At 37.2% G+C, this 21512-nt stretch overlaps 1 protein-coding gene across 2 annotated transcripts in view; it reads right to left on the reverse strand.

The window, feature by feature from the left end:
• Positions 1-21305, reverse strand: part of ST18 (ST18 C2H2C-type zinc finger transcription factor) — a 169403-nt gene extending 148098 nt beyond the window's left edge. The window contains exons 1-2 of one of the 2 annotated variants that reach the window (XM_066563087.1): positions 21243-21305; positions 20812-20947 (exon numbers count right to left, since the gene is read on the reverse strand). In XM_066563087.1, the coding sequence (XP_066419184.1) occupies positions 20812-20947; positions 21243-21281 (175 nt within the window). In that variant the 5' untranslated portion in view covers positions 21282-21305. Of the gene's footprint in view, positions 1-20811; positions 20948-21242 lie in introns of those variants that run through there. The other variant, XM_066563079.1, reaches the window with a different exon arrangement.
• Positions 21306-21512: the final 207 nt, after the last annotated feature.

Raw genomic sequence — 21512 nt, forward strand, 5'->3', positions numbered from 1 at the left:
TCCCACACAGCCTGGTGAGCACCCTGGGGGGAATGTTTTTAGTATGGTGCACAGTAAATTAACCACTAAGCACCCATTAATGCTAATGAGAGCGCCATGGTTAATTTCCTGAGCACTGTGCTGAAAAGATACCTGTAGGTATTGGTTTTAAGCCTGTCTACCGTCCATTTAGTCAGATAAAATGTACTGTAAAAAGTGAGCCAACCATCTAATTGAACTATTAAAGCTGTCCTTACAGAGTAACTTACACAAAGCAAGTTAGTCAATCTGCTAAAGAAAATAAGGCCAATGAAGATTAAAAGGAGACACTTTTCAAATATAGGAAAAATATATTTGCATACAAAATGCAAATTAAGTATGCAAAAGGAAGTGCAAAATATACTTTAAGACTGTGATCAAAGATCTCCTGTCCTGACCTAATAGCTGTAGTCATCAAACACAAGGCAGCAAAGATGCTGCCTGAGTCTGTCATTTATATTTTTACTGTTAATTCCATTTCAGTGGTGAAAGTCACTTAGCTGAAGGTTCTCTTTTCTTTTGAACCATATTTTGAATGTTTGTACTTCAAGATATAATGACAAATTTTAAGCAGAAGTTGCAGCTGTTGCATCCTTAATGATGGATTTCCAACTCATGCTACTGCAGCCGTCTCTGATTTCACCAGCATTAGCTAAGTTGTCCATAAGATGAGACAATTCTATTAAGCTACAGGATCAGATCTCGAGGAAATGTTTTGTAATTTCATTAAAAGGAGATATAATTTTTCTTCCCATGCATTGATCAGGACATGTAGGACACCAGTCCTACAAACCCTTACAATTTAAATAGCTTTAAATTAATAAAAAATGAAATACATTTTAAAATATCCTTCTTAGGTATAGAAAAATGCTGATTGTGTTTATCTTTGTACAGTGGCTATGTGACTGTAGTACTTTTGCCAGCTTGCCCTCATCTCTCCATAATTAAGCTGCAGTTCCTTAATCCTTAGTGTTGATCCTACAAGGACAGAAACCCTGAAATGTGATGCTTCTTTCCATGGACAATTCTACCACTGCTGAATACTTATGGTGATTTGGAGCCAGCACTCCCATCCTTTAGCTCCTAGACAAATTTTGTATCAGAGAAAGAGATAAGGCAAGTTTTTAACATCTTAACATCTTTTATTCTTCTATTTTATTCTGCATTTCTGCAGTAACATAGATTACAACAGACTGGTTTTGTTTTCCTTCAGCTTATCATTTTAGATATCATATTTTTAATATCTAGGGTTCTCTCAGTGCAGGAAAGAAGAGATATGGAATCATCAGCAATTGCCTAATTTACAAGCAAATCCATAAATTTTATTATTTATTTCTTACAGTGTTGCACTACTCAGTAATCAGAAACACTGTGCAGGCAGGGTATAAATGAGGAGTCTCCCCCAAAAACTGACAACATAACCTCAACATATCTAGCCAAGTGGAAGGTTTTTGTTAGAGGCTTTGGTATAGCTTCCCTAGTGGGCTTCAGCTATTATACACAGCATTTAGTTCTCACTGAAACTGTGAGAGTTCTGCAGCCTGCAGAGTCAGGAGTAAAAATACCAAAGGGCCAGATTCATCCAGATATAAACTTGGACAATTAAGTCACCACCTCAAAGCAGTTTCATTTTATTATGTTTAAATGTGCTTAACACTGTACAACATCTCTGTTAGATACCAAGTAGAGATGTTATTTCTATGTCATGTTGGTGCACAGGTTTTGTCAGGGAGGGAGTTCATTTATTCACAGTAGCTGGTAGGGGGCTATGTTTTGGATTTGCACTGAGAACAGTGTTGGTGACACAGGGGTGTTTTCATTATTGCTGTGCAGTACCAAGGCCTTTGCTGCTTTTCACCCCACTCCACCAGCAAATGGGCTGGGGGCGCACAAGGAATTGGGAGGGGACGCAGCTGGGGCAGCTGATCCCGACTGACCAAATATACACCCCACACCTTGTGGCATCATGCTCAGCATACAGAATGGGGAGAAAAAGAAGGAGTAAGAGAATGGGCATTCGAGCATTGGCATTGTGTTCCCAAGTCACCGTTACACATGATGGAGCCCAGCTTTCCCGGCTGAACACATTTCTGTTGATGGGAAGTGGCAAATTAATTCTTTCTTTTGTTTTTCTTGAAGATGTGTCTTTTATTTTACTTACTCCACCATCTTTAACTCAACCAGTGGGTTTTCTCACTTTTACTGTTCTTATTCTGTCCCCAGTCCCATTTGAGGGGAGTAAATGAATGGCTGTGTGAGACTTAGCTGCAGGCTGGGGTCAAACTATGTTGGTGAGATATACAATTAATATCATCTCAAGTCCCAAAGAGGCATTTACATTACCCTTTAACATGTATTTGGAGGTGCCCTATTTTTGAAAACTCAGGGTAAAAAATCCTGCAGTGAGAATGTAAGCTCTTGATTGTCAGTGTCGTCTCCAAAAGGCTTTTTAAAAGGCTTATTGGCTAGCAGCTGTTCATGGAATGAACCATCATGGTTTCATGCACATAAAGAATCCTTAGACTTCACATTAATGTCACCCCTTTTAAACTCAGTCATGCTATTCAGTTTCTCTAATGTGCAGACTTAGGGAAGCATACAAACCTACAGGTCTTTCTGTCATGGTAGAAGAAACATATATACAGATATTGAGCATGCAATTCTCCTTACCAGTTCCACCCTCTGCCCCCTGTCACGTCTCTACTCAAGCTATTTCAATTGCAAATGAATAGTTGTTAAACAATTGCCTACTGAAATGCTGTCTTGAGACACCTTTACCTATGCTACCATCTAATTGCTTTCAAAATTTTCAGTTAGGTTATCTTCACTTTTCCCTCTGCCATATTTTTTCTCATACCTGCTTTTTAGTAAGTCAAGCACAAATCAGCCAATTTTCCTTCCCTTAAGAGTGCACAGACAAGTTCCAGAATCTTTAACTTCTCTTAAAATGATTTAAATTAGGAATTCAAGGCAATCAACAATCAAGGAATTCAGGCTTTACTAACTTTACCTTTAAAACACTCCAAGAAGTGTTCAGATTTTTGCTTTCAGATCAAAGTGATAGAGCACACCAAGCATTTCAGCTACAATAATGCAAAGGTGCCCTCTGGGAAAAAGAGCCTAGATTTTCCATGTTAATGCTCATCCATTCTCTATATTATATTGCAAAGCAAAAATTCAGAATGTTAGTCACACTTCAGGTTTCTCGCACCAGGTTAGAATTTTTCCATGCCTGCATGAAGCAAATGTCAGTTATATACCTAATCCACATGTAAAGCTGATTCTCTAGATTTGCAATAACAAGTATATGTGATCAAATAGATTTCTATGAGAATAAACACCAAGAAAAGTCAATGTTTTTTGTCTGAAGCCCTGTCTGTTTCTCTGTTTCTCCAGACCTGTAAAATTAAAGTATAACTATTTTAATAAAATACAGTAAACAGATGTGGAAACACAACATTGTGAAAAAGATAAATTTGGATGAAAGGAGTAAAATATAGATCATTCTTCCTAAAACAATCTATTTCCAGAATTCTCTGTAAAGAATACAAAATAGTTCATAATTTTCAGAAGAATAAAAGGCAAAATAAAGATGCAGCAATTCTTCTGCAGGAGACATAAACTCAGTGAAGGCTTGACTATTTCTTCATGCTGTCCTATTTGATAGCAAAATTAAAAAAAATAAAATGCTGGCACTTCAAACTGGCAGTGTAGCTATCCATTTAAAACCCTGTATCAGATTACCAATACCATGTGATGTCTTATATAAAGCTGGATAACATTCATGATCAGTTTGTATCCAGTACAAAGCTCCTCATAAATAAATAGGGCTAGAGGCATGTTTTGATGGCAGAGGGCATCTTACTGCTCTGTTCTTATTGAAGGATGGCCCTGGTTTAGTAAAGATATGTTTTGTTGGCAAAAAGTCTGCTATCATCTGGTTAAGTGGAAGGATGTTCAGACATGAAGCTGAAGCAAACATTTAAGCTTAATCTTGAAGGCAAGTGATTTACTTTGTAGCATTTCAAGGCTATTTATTTTACAGTATAGCAGCTTGTTTGCCTGGAATCAGTGTGACTCACAAAATCTTGTTAAAATGCAATATTAGGAGGAGGAAAGGGAAAAATAAGAAAAAAAGAAAAGGGAGAAGAAACAGAGCAAGAGTTAGGAGTTAGAAATATAAGTAGAAAAAGAAATAAGGATTTAAACAAAGAGAATGTTAGAGAATGAGAATATATCAAATAAACATACATTTAACTTCATATTTCATTTGAACCTTTTATCAGAGCCCTTGCTTATTCTGGCCAGCAGTTTCTCTTGCAAATAGCTTCATAGGCATCAGTGGGAAAATTTCTGAGAATTACTGCATTTTTATGTCACTTAGAAGTGGACCACAGAGTCTTTCAGATGATAATTAACAGAAAAGACTACGGAGTAGTCAGAAGGAATATATATATTCTATAAACTCAAATATCAGAGTACCAAAAATATAGACTAGTATTAACCACTGAGAACTTAGAATTAATGGGTCTTTTAATACATTTGGATTTATTCCACACACAAACACACAAATATTATTTTGCTTGCTATTTCAGCCATTATTTTTCTATAGCAAAGTTGATTAATTAACGGAAATTCGAAGTCTTCGTTCATCCCTTCCCTCCTGTTCCCCCGGAGTACACCTCTTTTTTTTACACTAACACAGGGAAAACATAATGCAGCTACTATTTTAAATGGAAGCAACTCTTAATTTATGAAGATACTCGTTAACATAAATACAAGCAGTCAATGCTTGTATTTATGTCAAAGCAGATCTTTTATCAGAGCTTTGAGCTATTAGGTCCCACACTGACTTGATCAGGTACCTTTTTTTATGTTACACAAACATGCCTAAGTGTTTATCTACCAGTTTAGCCCATCAATACCATTTTGTGAGGACACTTTCTCTGAATTATCTAGATCCTCATAAAATTTGTCAGCAATGTTACAAAGACTCTAACTGTGATATCAGCTTCAGTTAAGGAGACATTAGGTAGTCATTTATTCTCAAATTCAGATTTCTGATAATACATACATGCATCAATAACCACCTTAAAATTTATCTCATTTGAAAGATATGTTGCATTTCAGATTTCTATGTTGATATTAGATGTTAGGAGACATTTTCAACATGAACTGATCACCTCACTAGTCTCACATTTTCCTTGGCTTAGCTTTTTCTAGGTGAGAGTTTTTCTGAGTAAATGGGTTGCTGTTGCAACACAGAGAGTCAGTGGCAGAGTACATGAGAGCTGAAGATCAGTTTTTGCATTTTCAGCAACCAAAGAAGGTGACAGGATCCTTAAAAGGGGCTCCTTTGAGGTAAAAGTCAAAGATGCATCTGCCACTGCAAGTCAATGGCCAACAGCCATCATCTCTTCATCATTTGTATGTAGATGTGACAACCTCCATCTGTCTCAGTTGCTTGAGCCCAAGCAATCACAGGATTTAGGGAAAACATGTAGGTAGATGGAAGAAAGGCTTAAGACCTGTAAAAAGGATGAATTGCTTTCTCATCCTCACTGACTGCAGTTTTAGCTGGTGGAATGGAAATACAAGTAACAGACAGAAGAAAAAGACTGAGAGCAGACAGGGGGACAAGTGAAATGATCTTACACGTAATCCATTGCTGGCCCTATCAGTCTCAGTCACATGCAGAAGTTGTGATGTGAGGTTCACATCTGGGGCTGTCAGCCATGTGAAAAACTACTTTTCCTAGCACTGAACACTACCATAAGGACAGATTTTAAAGTAAGTTGATGGCTGCTTACTGGCTTTGGCTAAGGAAATTCATCACACTCTATGAGTCCCTATACAGAGAAACAACAAATTCCAAAAGGTTGGAATCACAGTCTCCCATTCCACTTTATTCAACACTTGAACTCCCCACAACTAGGGAAGAAACATAGGAGGGTTGTATGAGCACAGAGTCCTTTCAATTTTTTTAGGCAGGACCTGATGATATCTAACACAATGAGAAAGAGAATCAATGAAAACTTGAGGTCTTTATGCAAAAAAGACCCTTAATTAAAACAAGGGAGTATTATACAAATCTCTCACAAAAGCTTTCCACAAATATTTCATTTTACTCTCTTAACATTTGTTATTCCAGTATTTGCAGTTTTGACATTTGCTTTTTTTATTTTTTTCCAACAATTTTATTATGATGTGGATTTTTTTATACATTGTCATTTGTATATATCAGTCTACAGGAAAAAAAAAGGAAAAAAGTAGTACTTCTAAAATAATAAAACGGGGCACAAATCACATTGTATTGGTCTCTTTACTCATAAATGAAATACAATTTTTTTCTTTCTGTTTCAACTAGGAGCAGTTATTCAGAATATAAGTATGCTTCCTGAGAGCACAAAGTGAGAATAACTTCTAAAATAAAGCAGCTGCAGCCATATTATACATTTGTGAAACAAATCCTTTGACCTTTACTCTGACTACCACATTTGATGAATTTATCACCACATCCTTTTATCTAGTGTTCAACATTGGAGAAATTCTTTGATTTTGTAAGGAGCAGATATGAAGAATGATTCAATTGCATCAAAATGAGATCAGGTTGCTCCTAGCATCTAGGTATAAAGCATCAGAAATGTATTAACACTAAAAATAACTCGCAAAGACAGAACTACATAATGGAATTAAATAGTATGTGCAGACATACTAGAAAAGAAAATTGGTAGAGGAGAAAAAAGCTGCAGATCTTCCATCAGTCAATGCTCAGAACCTCTCCAGGAGGTGCCAAGTGTGGCTCACAGTAACCTGGCCATGGGACTGTCTGACATGTGATCTAGCAGCAATAACTGGTGTTTCAGCAGACAAAAGAAGCAGCTGGCTTCCTTAATGGGTATTACAATAAAACATATCAGTGGAATCCCTCAGCAGGTTAAGAGGTGAGGAGATTGGTCTTTCTGAAAAACAGATTTGAACACCCTAGAGACATCAGGACAGGGTGGCCTAATCCATTGGTCAGTACCTGGAGAATCATGGATGGGGAAAGCCAGTCTGTCTGCTTGCAGATGACCACAGTCTCCTGTCTCATGTCCCCAGAGACATGCAGGCAGCTATTGGCCAGTTTAAAAGTTCTGCAAAGCGCCTTAGACTTACAGTTCCTCTAAGAGAAGTGTGAATTCAGTCAAGGCCAGATAAGGCTGACTCTGTAATGTCCAGGGTAATGAAGAATCCCCTTGCTTGTGCGCATTTCAGATGCATCTTGCAGATGCCAGGATGGAAGATGACAGTCTGGAATATTGGCTTGGCTGGTAATCAGGTGCTGTCTAGGGAGGGGATAAGATGATGATGACCCACAAGGGAGGGCCATCACATAACACTTGTCTCTACCATGCCTCACAGTTGAGAGATTTAGGCTGCATATCCTTGCTAGGCATAACCTTGCTATTATGTGCTTCCATCAGCTCAGTCCCCAGGCTCTTCCGTGATTAACTGAATAATTCCATTTGCAGGACATGATACCTAGCTCCACAGTTCTGGGGCACAGTATATTACTGGCACTGAAGTTAGGATAATCACAGCTCAATGGTCATGTAGCTTGTCTACATCACGACACAACCCCTCAGGTCATTATTTGCAGAGGGCTCAAATCAGAAACTCAAACACTGCAATAACCTTAAAGCTAATCTTATCACATAACCAACAGACTTTAGGGTGAGACGATTACTGCTCTGTTCTGAAAAACTTGGATAACATCTCTATTGTTGTCCTGAATTTTCTCTATGAACTCTATAAAGCAAAAGAAAGAAAAGCAAATAAAAAAATAAACACTCAGTAATATCCTGTCTCCTCTGTGATATACCACTGTACCAGCCTCTGCTCCCACCTTAAAATTTATATATTGTCTTACAAATAAGGAGATTCTGCAGCTTTTACAGTACTTTTGAGATGATAATTCATCCTCACACTGACTGGCAGCAGAGAAAAGCAACTTAGAAAATGGCTTTTTCATGGAGTAGGTGAGCAATAATCTATGAGAAACAAATTGTGATACTGCCACAGCCAACACATGGAAAAAAATCAGAATCATCACATTGCTAATTCAAATTGAAGGGTATTAAACAGGATTTGCTACAACTAGCTTGCACATTTTTTAGACTGTATTCTTCAAAATATTCCTCCAAGATGTGCAACTAATAGGCTAAATTGATGAAACTCTTCCAGATATCACAACAAGAAACAAATATAAATTGCTTGAGGTGTGAAAGACAATTGTAAAACATACCGCCATGAGATTTTCAAATGTCAATAATGTGTTTTAATTTTAAATTCAGGGTTGCCTATATGAAGTTTCACTATTGCAATTTGGGTACCTGATCTTCAAAAGTTCTAAATATTAAACAGCATTAAAGGTGAATGAAAAAGGCAGATATACAAAGCACACATGAGTATTTCTATATGGACTTCTACACACATTTTTTTTTTAAGGCCAAGATCACAAGTATAATATTCTGGATATATGTTTGATAGTTTGAGTTTTTACTACAACAAAGAAATGCCAAATTTAAAATGGCTGAATGAAAAAAAAATTCCTTCTTCCTAGTCATGAATATGCCATCATAATATTTTTGTTTCTACTATCCAGCTTTATTTCAATAATATAAAGAAACCTTTTCTAGACATGAAACTGTTACTGATAATAGCTTTTTTGTTTATGAAGTGATGAATTCTCTCTCACAGGTCTTCATTCTCAGTCTGCAGAAATCTGATTGGCAGGTATCACAACAGAAACTATTCCTGTTATTGCAGGCGTATGATGCAGAATGTGTTTCCTTTTCTCATGACCATGATAATATGAGCCATACAGCATAGTCTTGCTATGCAATATGAGAAGACATAGAGAGTGTACAGAGGCATGATTACTTTCTGTAGAAATATTTTACAAAGCCTTTTTTAACTGTTAGGACATATATGTTGAAAAATTATATTTTTAGAACCGGATGAGTTTGATTCTTAATTGTCTTCTTGAAATTTGCCAATAATTTAATGTGACTACAATTAAACTGTGAGAATGATTTCATGTTTTTCTGTAGCAGGCCCAAAAATTTTAGAGAGACAACCTCTTGATATTATGAGATAAATGATTGATAATGAATTGTTCTTCATTTTCATGATATCAGCTCTGTGGTTGTTAGGTTCACAAATAACTTGAAAAATTGCAAGTGCCCAAGTATTGCATTTGTTTTGCTGTTCAGATCCAGAAGGCAACACTTCTAGTTCACTAGTAGTCCATCCTTTTCCCCACATCACACAGCGCCGATGAAGTCAGCAGGGATGGGATGTGCCACCCAGCTCCGGGCTGTAGGCCATGAGCCAGCCAGCAAGCTCCTGCAGCCAAGGCTGTGTTTATTGCACCCTGTTCTACAGGGGCCACTGCCTCACTGGGGACAACTTCTGCTTCCAGCAGAACAGCAGCTCAGGTAATGAGAAGTGACATTTTTCAATGGGAATGCCTCTTGTGTTTTAATCAAGTATCTTGATACTAGCAAACAAAGCTAGCAAGCTTGTTCCAAAATGAAGCTTGCAGGCTGAGGGGAGAGGAAGAGCGTTTACAATATGGAATTGATCCATTTTAAGCGTTCTAGTTGGCAAATGTGTTAGAGAAAAAAAAAATCAGAGTCTGCAATAGATATCTGGCATGAATCAGAAACAATATTTTGTAGGTGGGCCCAGCACAAAGCAAGGTCCATTAGGCTCAAAGGACACTGCAACAGAACAATGGAAGCAGACAGGAAGTCTGCACTAATAAATATGCCCATTGGGCCAGTGCCACTGCCTAGCATGGCATAGATACATACAGAAGGATTATACACTAAATGGTGCAAGCACAGTCCAGTCCATCTGTCATAAACATTAAGTCCAAAGGCCACAGGTGCAGATGGTACTAAAAAGTAAAAATTACACCCAGACAGAGACCACTTCATGTAATATGGAGAAGAAAAAAACAATCCAGAAAAACTAAACAAAACAAAACCAAAAATTTCCACTGATTTGTTTCCAATCAATAAATGTTCTCAGAATGTCCTTGGCAACCTCTGCTTCTTCCTTTCCCACTGTCATTGTACATGCATAACATACATTTTATTCCACAAAAGTACTTTGAGCATTCAGGATAATTTTTTATTCAGTTAAGTAGATTTATCAGACATTTTGGCAAAAGGTGAATAATTTAAAGTATGATTCAGTCCTTCATTCTGGTATGTTGAGAAGAGAATGTATTTTGCCTTTGGAGAGGGAATGTTAGACTCCAGGTATATTTTGCTTGAGCAATGCTCCCATAATAAAAAGCTTAATAAAAAGGAGGACAATGTGCTTCTCTCCAGATAAACAGAAAGGAAAGTTGCCTATGTCAAAACTCTAAAGAACAAAGAATTTCTGGTTTTTAATAATTTTAAATAAAACTTGCAGAGGACATTGATTTCTCATACTGAAGTATCTTTAATACATATGCTATATATCTGCAGACCATGTACATAAAGGTGGGCAAACACCACAGAACACACTGTATTACAGTAACATAATTCACCATAATTTTCTTCTTTTACAATCACCACAGGCAAGTAGCCAAATATCCAGAGCTAAATGAGAACAGACCACCCAAAAAGGGTACTAAAAACTCTTCCTCCAAGTGAAAGAAATCTTCAGAATAAACTCAGATTATTCAAGATTTTGTCTTTATATACCAAATTAACTGCGTTCCAAACCTGCGGAAGTCAGAATTTCAAGTTTCTCCTTTTTCAGCCATACTTTGAGGCAGTTGTAGAACTTGTATAAGCACTGGTCAATTTGTCAGCTGATTAAAGGAAGGATGCCAATTGTATAGCAGCACTTACAAAAGAGTTTTAAAATTGGAACAAAATGCTTGTATCTTTGATGGGGTTTTAACAAAGTGTTTAACAAAGAAACAAAAGCCATCTAAGAATATAATCATATTCCAGCTGTATAATCCCACTGAAATTCTTGCTGGAAACCCTAGTGTTGTTTCAGAAAGAGAAGTATTTTCATTGATACAACAGGTCTCTTGAACTTTTTTTGCTACAAGAACAAACCTTATCTTTCCATTTTAATCAGCATTGGCCACTTTGCTTCATTCACTTTGCTCATGAAATCTGACCACCATAAGTCAGTGGAAGAAACCCTGATGTCTTTGCAGTGGCAATATCTATAAGATTGTATAAGCAGATGTACAGGATGTGATGCCTTTTCCCTTCCTTCTGGACAGAGTTTGTGTAACTAGCCAGCAGACAGGGTAATCACAGAAATGATTATGCATGCTGTTTCTTTCTTGTACTTGCAGCCAAGTACTGTAAAGATCTAATAATACAGAAATGAATCGACTGAATTCTATTTCCAAAACGTTATATTTTTTTTTAAAAACCCAAGTTGTATAGTTCTAATTTTTAAGAGGTACATACCCACTAAGCATGTGTTTGAGTATGGTCTTTACAAGAGATGAAAATGGGCAGCATCAATGTCATTTTCCTAAAGTCTTAAATTTAAATAATTTAGGAAAGAGGTTTTTGTTTTCTTTTTTAAATCAAAAAGTGTGAACAGTGACTTGTTTCTTCATAATACCAGAGGATTGTATTATTTAAGTTTTGCCTTACAGCTGTGGTGGGATCCAATGTCTCATAACCAGAGCACATTCCAATTTAATTCCCATTTAACAGCTGACTACTCAAAGTTATCTGGCTTTACCATGGATTAGAGCTAGGGACTTTTCCAGTATCCAGTTTCTAAGTGTTTATTCCCACACTGATGCTGCAATGACAGCTGAGCCTACAGCTACTCCTACTTGTTCTGTTCTCCCTGTCCTCAGTGACCAGGAATGACAAGAAAAAAATTTCCTGTCTCATTGATAATGAGTTGCAACTGTGAGCAGATGAGACCTCACACTGCCATATTTTAAGTCAGACAATTCTCCTATTGCATACAAGAACTAATAAATGTGATGCCATATCCAGCCTTCCAACAAGGCTTATTTATCACAGCCACTGTAGTTACATCTACTCACACAATATTAGAGTCCTCATTTCCTACTGGCTTGGAACTTAGGCAGAGTTTGCTCCCATTTCCAATCATACACTGTAACTCCCCAGTAGTTCTGGCAGATGGGTTCTTGTGCCAGGATGCATGGAAGGAACCTGAAGAGGTTTCACCCATATATCACCAGCGCCCACGCCCTTAACTCCTCATCTCCCTTTGTGCAGCTAGACAGAAATAGCAATAAACAAGGGTGATTATATTGGTGTTGGGGCTCAGGAAAGCAACAAGGCTGCTTCCACCTGGAGTTAAATCAACTGAACAAGACATGCTGAAACTCTCCGTGCAAAGTAAATTTAAAAAATTCTTGAGAGATTATAAATGGAGAAGCCAATAAGCTCTATAGATAGTGCAGTGAAGAATGGGTGGATTTCACAGGCATTGAGAGGCAGTCATATGGTCAGAATTCACAGACACTTGAAGAGGACCACTTCTGGGGAGTGCAGTCATGCCAGGTCAACAGTGCCCAGGGAAATGCAGCAGAAATTCCATGCAAGGCCATGAGCACACTAGAAATGGTTTCAGAAATACTGACCTAGCAAAGTGATACAGCAAACTGGGATCAGTGGGGGGAAAAAAATTGGGACAGGCTGTTTTTTGGGAGGAGATTGAAGCAGGAAATAGTTAACCAGAGAGGTGAAAAAGAACATCTAAAAATATTTTTTAGAAATTATGCAAGTCCTGTGAGCAGTGCTGCCTGCTGTGTAGTCCTGCATTTGATGAGCCCAGCCTGAGTCAGGACTATAAACCAAACTTGTAAACAGGCAATGCAAATATCAAAGCTGCTTCCACAATAAGGAGGAAGTGATCTGGGCTGAGGTATTTTCCTTGGCCTAAAAGGACAACATCTGGACAGGACAGATTGAACATTCTGGCACATCTCCAGGACTGATTACATTGGTATCTTCCCAGCTACTTCCTAATATCTTTCACAGCATAAATCCCTACAGTAAAAGATTGATTACAATGTAGTCTACATTCCCAAGTAGACTATTTTCTAACAAGGACCCAAGAGGCTTCGTTTCTTTCTTTCTACTTTTAGCTCCCAGTCCCCACTGTTAGTCATGTTGATTTGGCATAAGGAAAAGGTAGACTTACAAATATTTGTTAATCACTGTCTTTGTTCTACTTTTTTCACTTCCAAGCAAAAATGCATCAGATTTCTCTTGGTTTCCTTTATGCAGTTCTTTCTTCCTCAGCAAAAATATTCACACGAAATTTCAGGGAAAAGGAGCAAAACAGAGGATAAGCACCATCAAATCAAACCAAGGCACAGCTCAAAATCCATAGCCATCTCTTCCCTATCAAAAGCATTCACCACCCTGGCCAAAAAGTTGTACTCTGGTAATTTCCAACATTCCAGGAACAACAGCAAGGAATTCTTCTCTGCAGGAAGAATCCTCCCAGCAAACACAGGAGGTTCACAGACCTGAATAAGCCCTAAAATGCTAATTTTTTTGTATTTTTCTTTACTGTCTATGTGAAAGCAATACTTTACCCTTACAAATTAGTAAACTACTACTTAACTATTACTGCCTAACATGAAGGGAATCTCTTGCAATGTTTGGTGTTTCATTAGAGCTGCTTAGCAGCCCAAGAACACCTGATGCATATGAATGGTGGCAGGAGGCACTACCCACTTACAAGGAAAACATTATTTCAGAAGCTGCCACACTGTTATTTTCTCAGGATTGCTTTGCCTAAAAATGTTTTATTTTTACCTGCAGGCATCTCTTTTCTAGACTAAACAAGCCCTGCTTTTGCAGAGCTTCTTCACAGGACATATGCTGCTGCCTCCAACCATCTTCATAGTTCCCTGATGAACTTGCTCCAGTTGGTCAACTTCTGCCCTGAATGGAGGTACCCAGAACAGGATGCATCATTCTAGATGTGGCCTAATTAGTACCAAATATAAGGGAATCACAACTTTCTTTGATCTACTGGTAGCCTGCTGTTGACACAGCCCACTGTTTCTTCTCTTCATCACTGTCCACACAAAATGTTAAACCCACTGTCCACCAAGACACTGAGGGAGTTACTGAACCAGGGTGGGCTTCTGGACAGTCCCCTAAGGAACTCAGATAAAAAGATGGATTATGAGCCATTAGCCCCTGAAATTCAAAGATCCATCTGTTTTCTACTCATGTACCTGTCCCTCCATCTAGTCCACAAATACGTTGCATCAATATTACAATGTCATGGGAGATTGTGCTAAAAAACCTGCCAAAGTCAAAGCAGATGATATCCCCTGCTACCCTTAAACATTAATCCAGTCAACCCTGTCATCTCATTGCAAATGCTACTATATTGGTTAAGAATTAAAATCCATGCCACTCCAGATCACTTTTTCGTAAAAGAATGTGATATGATCATACAATGCATAAACATTCATATTCTCTGTGGTCATCTTTACCACCAAAATTAAGCTGCCAGAAAATCTTTACTCATATGTTTTCTCTGAAGTAGCATAAATCTGCTAGCAAAATGGAATATCTGTGACACATGCAATCACATGATTAACACTTCTAGAGGAGCACTACTAATAAAATTATTACCGAGAAAAATAGAAAAAATATTTCTGTGAGTCAAGTTCATGGGAAATGTGTTTCAGTTTCATGCTGTTTAAAGCTGCAGATAGTATTTTTTCAGACTTTGATCCATATTTCATCTAATTTTAATGAAGGGTTTTCTTAAGTTTAACACCTTAATTCCTGGAAAAAAAATAAACTTGTTAAAATTAACTTGTTGAGATCATAAAATATATTGATGAGCTCCTAAGTATCATTTCCCTGCAGAAATTTGATAATGTTTTATACAGATTCATACTTATATATCAATCTAAAATATAAATATATTGATAAAAAGAGAATATAAAAAAAAGAAAAAAGTTTTCAGAGGAGCACACTTCTTTTTCTGGACCAGCATGAAATCCCCAAAGAATAGTAAAATAATGCATGTAAATAACAGCTATTTATTGTATTTTTACAGTGTTGGGAAAACCTAGTGCTTAAAATTGAAACCGATGTGCCATCAAAATAAAAAAGGAAAATGTAAACCATGGAAAAATAAAAAAAAGAAAAAGTAAATGAACTTGTTGAATATTTTCTATTCTGTGAAGCCTATTCTTAATAACTCCTTAAACTACATTGACTAATCACAAACATCCACTACAGAAGACTTTGATGTCTTAGATTGCTGATCGAAAGGTTAGAAAAAGCTTACTCTTAAAGCTTACTCTTCTGTAGAGTAGAGCAAAATATGGGATTCCGTGTTAGATGAGATTTGTTAAAAACATAAATATCTTTTGAAGTGATTTTGCTTGTAAACATAAACATGAATATGTATTACAAAAACTGAATTCACACTTGTTTACAATTAGCAGTGTGAGTATTAAACTCTTAGAAATACATATGTGAAAGAGAAATAATAGAAATTTTCTAGAAAAGGGGAGTGATTTTCAGAATTTCTAGAAAGCCTTAGTACTGCACATTCCTTAGATTTAATGTTGGGATCCTACAGTTTCTTAGCTTTAGGTCACCAGAACCCATAAGTTAATTGCATTTTTTTTTTTCTGTTCCCAGGGTGTGTAAGACACTCAAAACTTCTATCAGCTCTGTATGGATTTCAGTGTGAGTCAAAGAATACCAAGACTTTGCAGTGGAGTCTAAAGTTTGTTCTTGACAAATGAGAAAGTAAAGAAATGCTAAACAAAAGCCTAGTATTGACTTGAGATCCACAGTGAAAAGGGCAGGTAACAAACTCCCAACAGAAATCCAGGATAAAGTGAAAAATACCCAAACCCAGCAACACGATTCAATCTAATATAATCAGGGAAAATCATCATTTCTGATTCTTAAAGCACATTAGGAATAAAGGCCTCTTCATGGGTATGTTTCAGTAAAATGATAGAACCACCAAAAATTAAACTGTTATATTGACATTTTCTTGGGATATATGTCTGTGTTTCCCAAAATCATACCAATTTCTTAGGCTGTCCATTTATTCATGAAATGGATGAAAAATCTATATTTTTTCCTCCCTATCAAATGTTTGAAATTAGGGTTTATTTGCCTATTTTAATCATTCCAATTTATTGGCTCTAATTTATTTATTTTGATATATGCAGATTGATAATGTAATTACCAGCAAGAAGCCTGAATTTATTCAATTGTTGGTGCAAATGCCACAGTTTCCTTGTTTACATGAGGAGATTTTCACTAGTGCTGCTGTCTTGGTCACTGATCACCACTGACTGGATCAGTGCTATTCCCATCTGGACACAAGCCCACATATTTTTGATATGTGCCTAAACAGAATACAAAGCTTTATAGCTGAATGACAGATACCTTCATTTCAGGTAGCATAAAGATACTGGTACACCCATATGCACTAAAAATAAAGAAACATATCCCTGAGTTAAACAAACATAAATGTGGTTATATATGTATATGTGTCCCTGAGTTAAACAAACATAAATGTGGTTATATATGTATATGTGTCCCTGAGTTAAACAAACATAAATGTGGTTAAATATGCATAGCTACTTTTCAGGGAAGAACTTCTAAAAACCAACAAAAAAAAATAGATCAAAGACATCAGAAGAGAAGGAAAAAAACCACATGATGTTACTATACCTGTATGTATGAATGTAACACCACAACCAAGAAAATATCAAACACTGATCTATGAGAGACTGGGAACTTCAGTGATAAAACAGACCTTCTGTTTCTTGGTCATGAACAGCTTGGCTGCAATCTTCTATCTTTGGTCAGGATGCAGATAAGAGTACCAAACTTTTAGTATAGATTTACACTTGACTAAAGTACATATTTTCAGTAATATTATTTTGGTCTCTGAATTCTGGCGGTTTGTATTAAATATGTTACCAAAAAAAAAAAAAAAAAAGCAGACCAGATGATGAAATTTAACAAACAAACTTCATTGAAGCAAGAGTCCACTTGGACTTGTGGATTTCAACATCAAATGCCCAAAAGCAAAGCACTGAGTATCATAAATAGTAGTCTAATTTCAACCACTGCACTACTTTTCAGGAAAGGCATTTGAAGAGGAGGTCTCTCTCCCAAAAATAACTAATGAAGAGAATCAGTTACTGCAATTGAGCACTTCCACTGTGGCACAGTTAAATACAACTTCTCACAGCCTTTTTAACCAACAAAAAATTAGAGAGATATGTAAAATCCAATTGGAAAATATTGTTTGTCAAAATGCTATGGACAACAGAAGACTGTGTGGGGAAAGAAGGTGGATTTGACTTTTGGATTCAATACTATTTTTTCAAAACACAATCAAATCCAGGAGTGAAATCAGTACCTAAAGTTGTTTCTTCAGTTTTAAATAAGAATTCAATTGAGAGGAATTGAGTGCAAAGTTTTGGTAAACATTTGGACTCATACCAGAAACTGTCATTTGACATACCATCAGTTGTGTGCCACTCTATTTGATTGGATCTTGTGTTGTGAAAGAAATGAGATTATTTCTAAGTTTCCTTTGCCACAGGGAAAAAAAAAAAAGGAAAGCTGTAGAGCTTCTGGTCTCACCACTGATTCAAACTGTGAAGGAGCACTTCATTGGCTTCAGGAAATGCAGTACTTTATGCTACATGTATAAAGGGAGATATTGACATGAAAACCCGGGGATTGGAAGACCTGTGTGTGATGTTACACAGGGGATTGTAGCAAAAACATATCACAGGTCAGATATGCAACAGAAGCTGATAATACCTCTCTCTCCTTCCCACCTCAATTTATGCTGCTATCTCCTGCAGCTAGCAGGGAATCCCTCCCCTTCAGTAATCCTCCCTTTAAAGCCCCTGAGCTTCCTTCACGCTCATGGCACACAGCACAAGCGCCTGTGAGGAAGGGTTGCAGAGTCTCTGTCTGGTTCCCGTCACTTTTAAGAGCATGATAAAGCAACTGAAAAGAAAGTATGATTTTCTAAGGTGTTGGATTCTTTCCAATGCCTCCATAATCAATTTAAAGAAGCACATGAAAGGTAAGCAGAACAAGTGAAGAGGATTTTCAAGAATATTTACTCTTTGTGTGGCTCTACTCTCTTTAAAGGTACAGGAAATTTCTCCCTAACATCATAGACAGCAGATGTAAATTGGTATCAGAATCAAAGTAGAACATAACCCCTTTTATCTGGTGATAATCTTTTTTGCAGTTCCTTGATATTCAACAAGCACAATTCAATAGCAAGCTACTTTTCAAAGTACTTAGTTAAAGTGTAAGGAAATAGAATGGGGACAGGCAGGTTGCTCTTTCTAGATCCACAGAAAGCAGTTTGAACAGAAGCTTTTCAGAGAGAAGATTTTGCAGCTAATATATATTGAAGGATCTTTTCATGCACAGACTTTAGGCAGTGATTCTTTTCCTTGCTTTAAATCATAAAAGGAAACCAGGAGCAAACAATGGCTTTAAAAAGAGAAACAAAAGATAATTCAACTTTATATACAGTCTGCCTCCCCACAGCCCCCCGCTATGCTATATATATCTATGTATACACATGAAGAAAAGGATTTTAAAACACCACATAACAATAATTATCCAAATTTTTACCAAAAACGAGAACAATTCTGTTGTTACTCTAACTTTAAATATTTGAAAACTTGTTCCCTAAAAATTATACTTTCTCCTACTTTTTCTTTGCTACTTAGCCATCAGCTCGATGTAGTTATTACTACAGTATATGTAATAAGTATTACATATGGTTTTCAATAATGATTCCACCAAATAAGGTTTCTAGCATCTGTTTGCTAGCTATAACACGCAACAAAATGTTTTGTTGCTTAAATTGATCTGTTTAAGCAGTGTAACATTATCATATTATCACAAGTATGTTTAATCTATGTTTTGAAGAGGATAAGAATATTGCCTGTAAGCCACTGTAAGCCTTTGCCCCATTTTAAAGGAAAAGTTAAAGATCAAAAGTAGAGAGCATAAATACACAAAGCCTTGTCCCTCTCCTTCCATTTCAGCACTCTACACTGACCTCTACCGGTTTCTCCACTTTAGGTTTCATCAGTATGAAACAATCCACTTTTATTGAAGTTTTGCACTCTTTTCCTCAAATTCTGGGATTAAGTAAATTGCATCCCACCCTGCTAACTTCTCCCTGACTGAAGGTCATAAAAAGATCAAGCTTGCACCTATTGGTGGCAGTTTATCTTTAGTGAATGAGACACTAAGAAAAATCATCAGTTAAAAAACTGCCTCACAGTATATAGATGCAGCTGTAGGTAGATATTAAATCTGAAAACTCTATCTTAATACATTTATTACTAGTAATTTGTTCTATTTTTTTTAATTGAACTGCTTTTTCATGTCTCATGTGGTAATCAGATGTTTGCTTTATAAAATCTTGGTTTTTATTATAGAATTCCAAGCATCTGACCTATGATGATCAGAAGTACTACTGCAACACAAATACCAAAGTTGTGAATATAAATTTAACATTTTTAGTCATCCCCATTTGAAATACTTCTGCTTCACAGAACGTGCTTCTCTCTAGAAGGTTCTTCAGTACAAATATTTGCTTTAATTAGGGCAGACCTTGCAGCTTTTATAACCACACAACAATGAATCGAAGTACAGTAGCAATACAAAAGTATCACTGTAAAAGCTTTATCAAACCAAAGTCATTACCCTGTCTTACTAGGAGGAGTGATACACTCACCACATCTTTTATACAACAAAAAGAAGTTCAAACTGTCCATTTTTTAACTGATCACAAGAAAAAACAAAGCCCTAGCTTTTATGTGTTTTACAGTAAAAAGCAACTCTAGTTAGTCATAAGTAAGTGAGCAAAGTTTTCCATTCTCATTTACCAAAGAACACTTTCGTTGTCAGCAAAACCCAAAACTTTCCAATTTTAAAAGCATATTTTTCAATCTCTTTGTTATGAAATTCTTCAAGTATGAATAACAGTTTTACATATCATGAGAATTTCTTTTCCTCTCACCACTCCACCAGTGACTGGAAACAAACTTTTAAAATTTTTAAGTCACCTATACAGTCTGAAAAAACTCCTACAACTGCTGACCACAAAAACAAAGAAGCTTTGTTGTTCTGTTGATATAGATAGTAAAGCAGATCACATATTGGTAATTCCATTTCAGAAAAGCTAGATTTTTATTATTCATGAAACTATTTTTGTAATAATACATTTTTCTTTCATTTTCCATATATACCTTTCTAGATCCTGAATGTAAACAAATCACTGAGATATTCAGCATGAATCTATAATATTTTATACTGTATAACTATCTGAATCTGACATCCTCTTTATTTTGGTTGGTTTTAAATCATGTTCTCCGACTTGTGGAACATACTCATATTTCTCTCCCTTCTTTTACTGCAGCTGAAGCTCGCACCACTCCATCCTGTCAGTGCCAGGGAGCTGGGGCAGCCCCCTGGGGAAGCCCTGGAGGCCGGGGCAGGTGGGGCTCCCCAGCATCCCGGAGGTGCGGGTCCCCCTGCCCTGACCAGCAGAGGGAGGAGAGGGGGAGCCCGCAGCGCCCGCAGCCCCCAGGGCACCGCACCCCCCTCTGCTCTGCCCCCAGGCACGGAGACAAGAGGCAGCCCCAGCTCCACTGTCCGTGATGAAAACCCACTCCTGGTCCTGCCCAGGGAGCTCAGTGACACTGCTTTGTGTGGCTTTGCCTCTTACCTTCACCCAGGGGCTGAGGATGGGTGTCCGCAAGGTTGACGTGTCCTGGTCTTGCTGGGTTTGCCACCGCTCGGATGCTCTCGCTGCTGCTCCTAGGACTTGGATGAACAACTGGATCTGCTCTGCTAATTCTCTGCTGTGTTAGAAAGAAAACACTTTGGTGCTCTAGAACTGGGCCTTTGCTCAATGAGCAAGTACATGATCGTTCTGAGATTTGCAGATCAGCCTCTTTTTCCACATGTGGGAAACTGAAAATCTTGTTAAGACTTTCTACAACCCACAAAGGAGTGAAAGACATTGATTTTCACTGAACAAGGTGCTGGCTGGATCACCATGAGACCATCTTCTTTCCAAAAAGCATTTTAAAGCAGTATTTTCGGTCGGCTCTGCGCAAAATATTCCACAACAGCCCCAATAACTTTTTTCCTTACCTCTGGTATCCCAGTGAGGTCACATTCTGTTAAAAACATCCTGTCAAGCTTGGTACAAAAGGGCTCCAAAGAATCAGAATGCAGAAGCTATGCAACTTGCTGACTAACTTTGCTCTGTGTTATTTACCAACCACACAAAGAAAATGCTGTCTATTCAAAACACAGTTCAAAACTCTCTTCACAGAAAGTGAGTGAACAAACAGTCCCATGTCCGATGCTGTAGTCACATCTCCCATGAGGCCCGGTGATAGCTCTGGGGCATGGGACGGA

Source organism: Molothrus aeneus, chromosome 1 (genome assembly GCF_037042795.1).
Source record: "Molothrus aeneus isolate 106 chromosome 1, BPBGC_Maene_1.0, whole genome shotgun sequence".
Classification (NCBI taxonomy): domain Eukaryota; kingdom Metazoa; phylum Chordata; class Aves; order Passeriformes; family Icteridae; genus Molothrus; species Molothrus aeneus.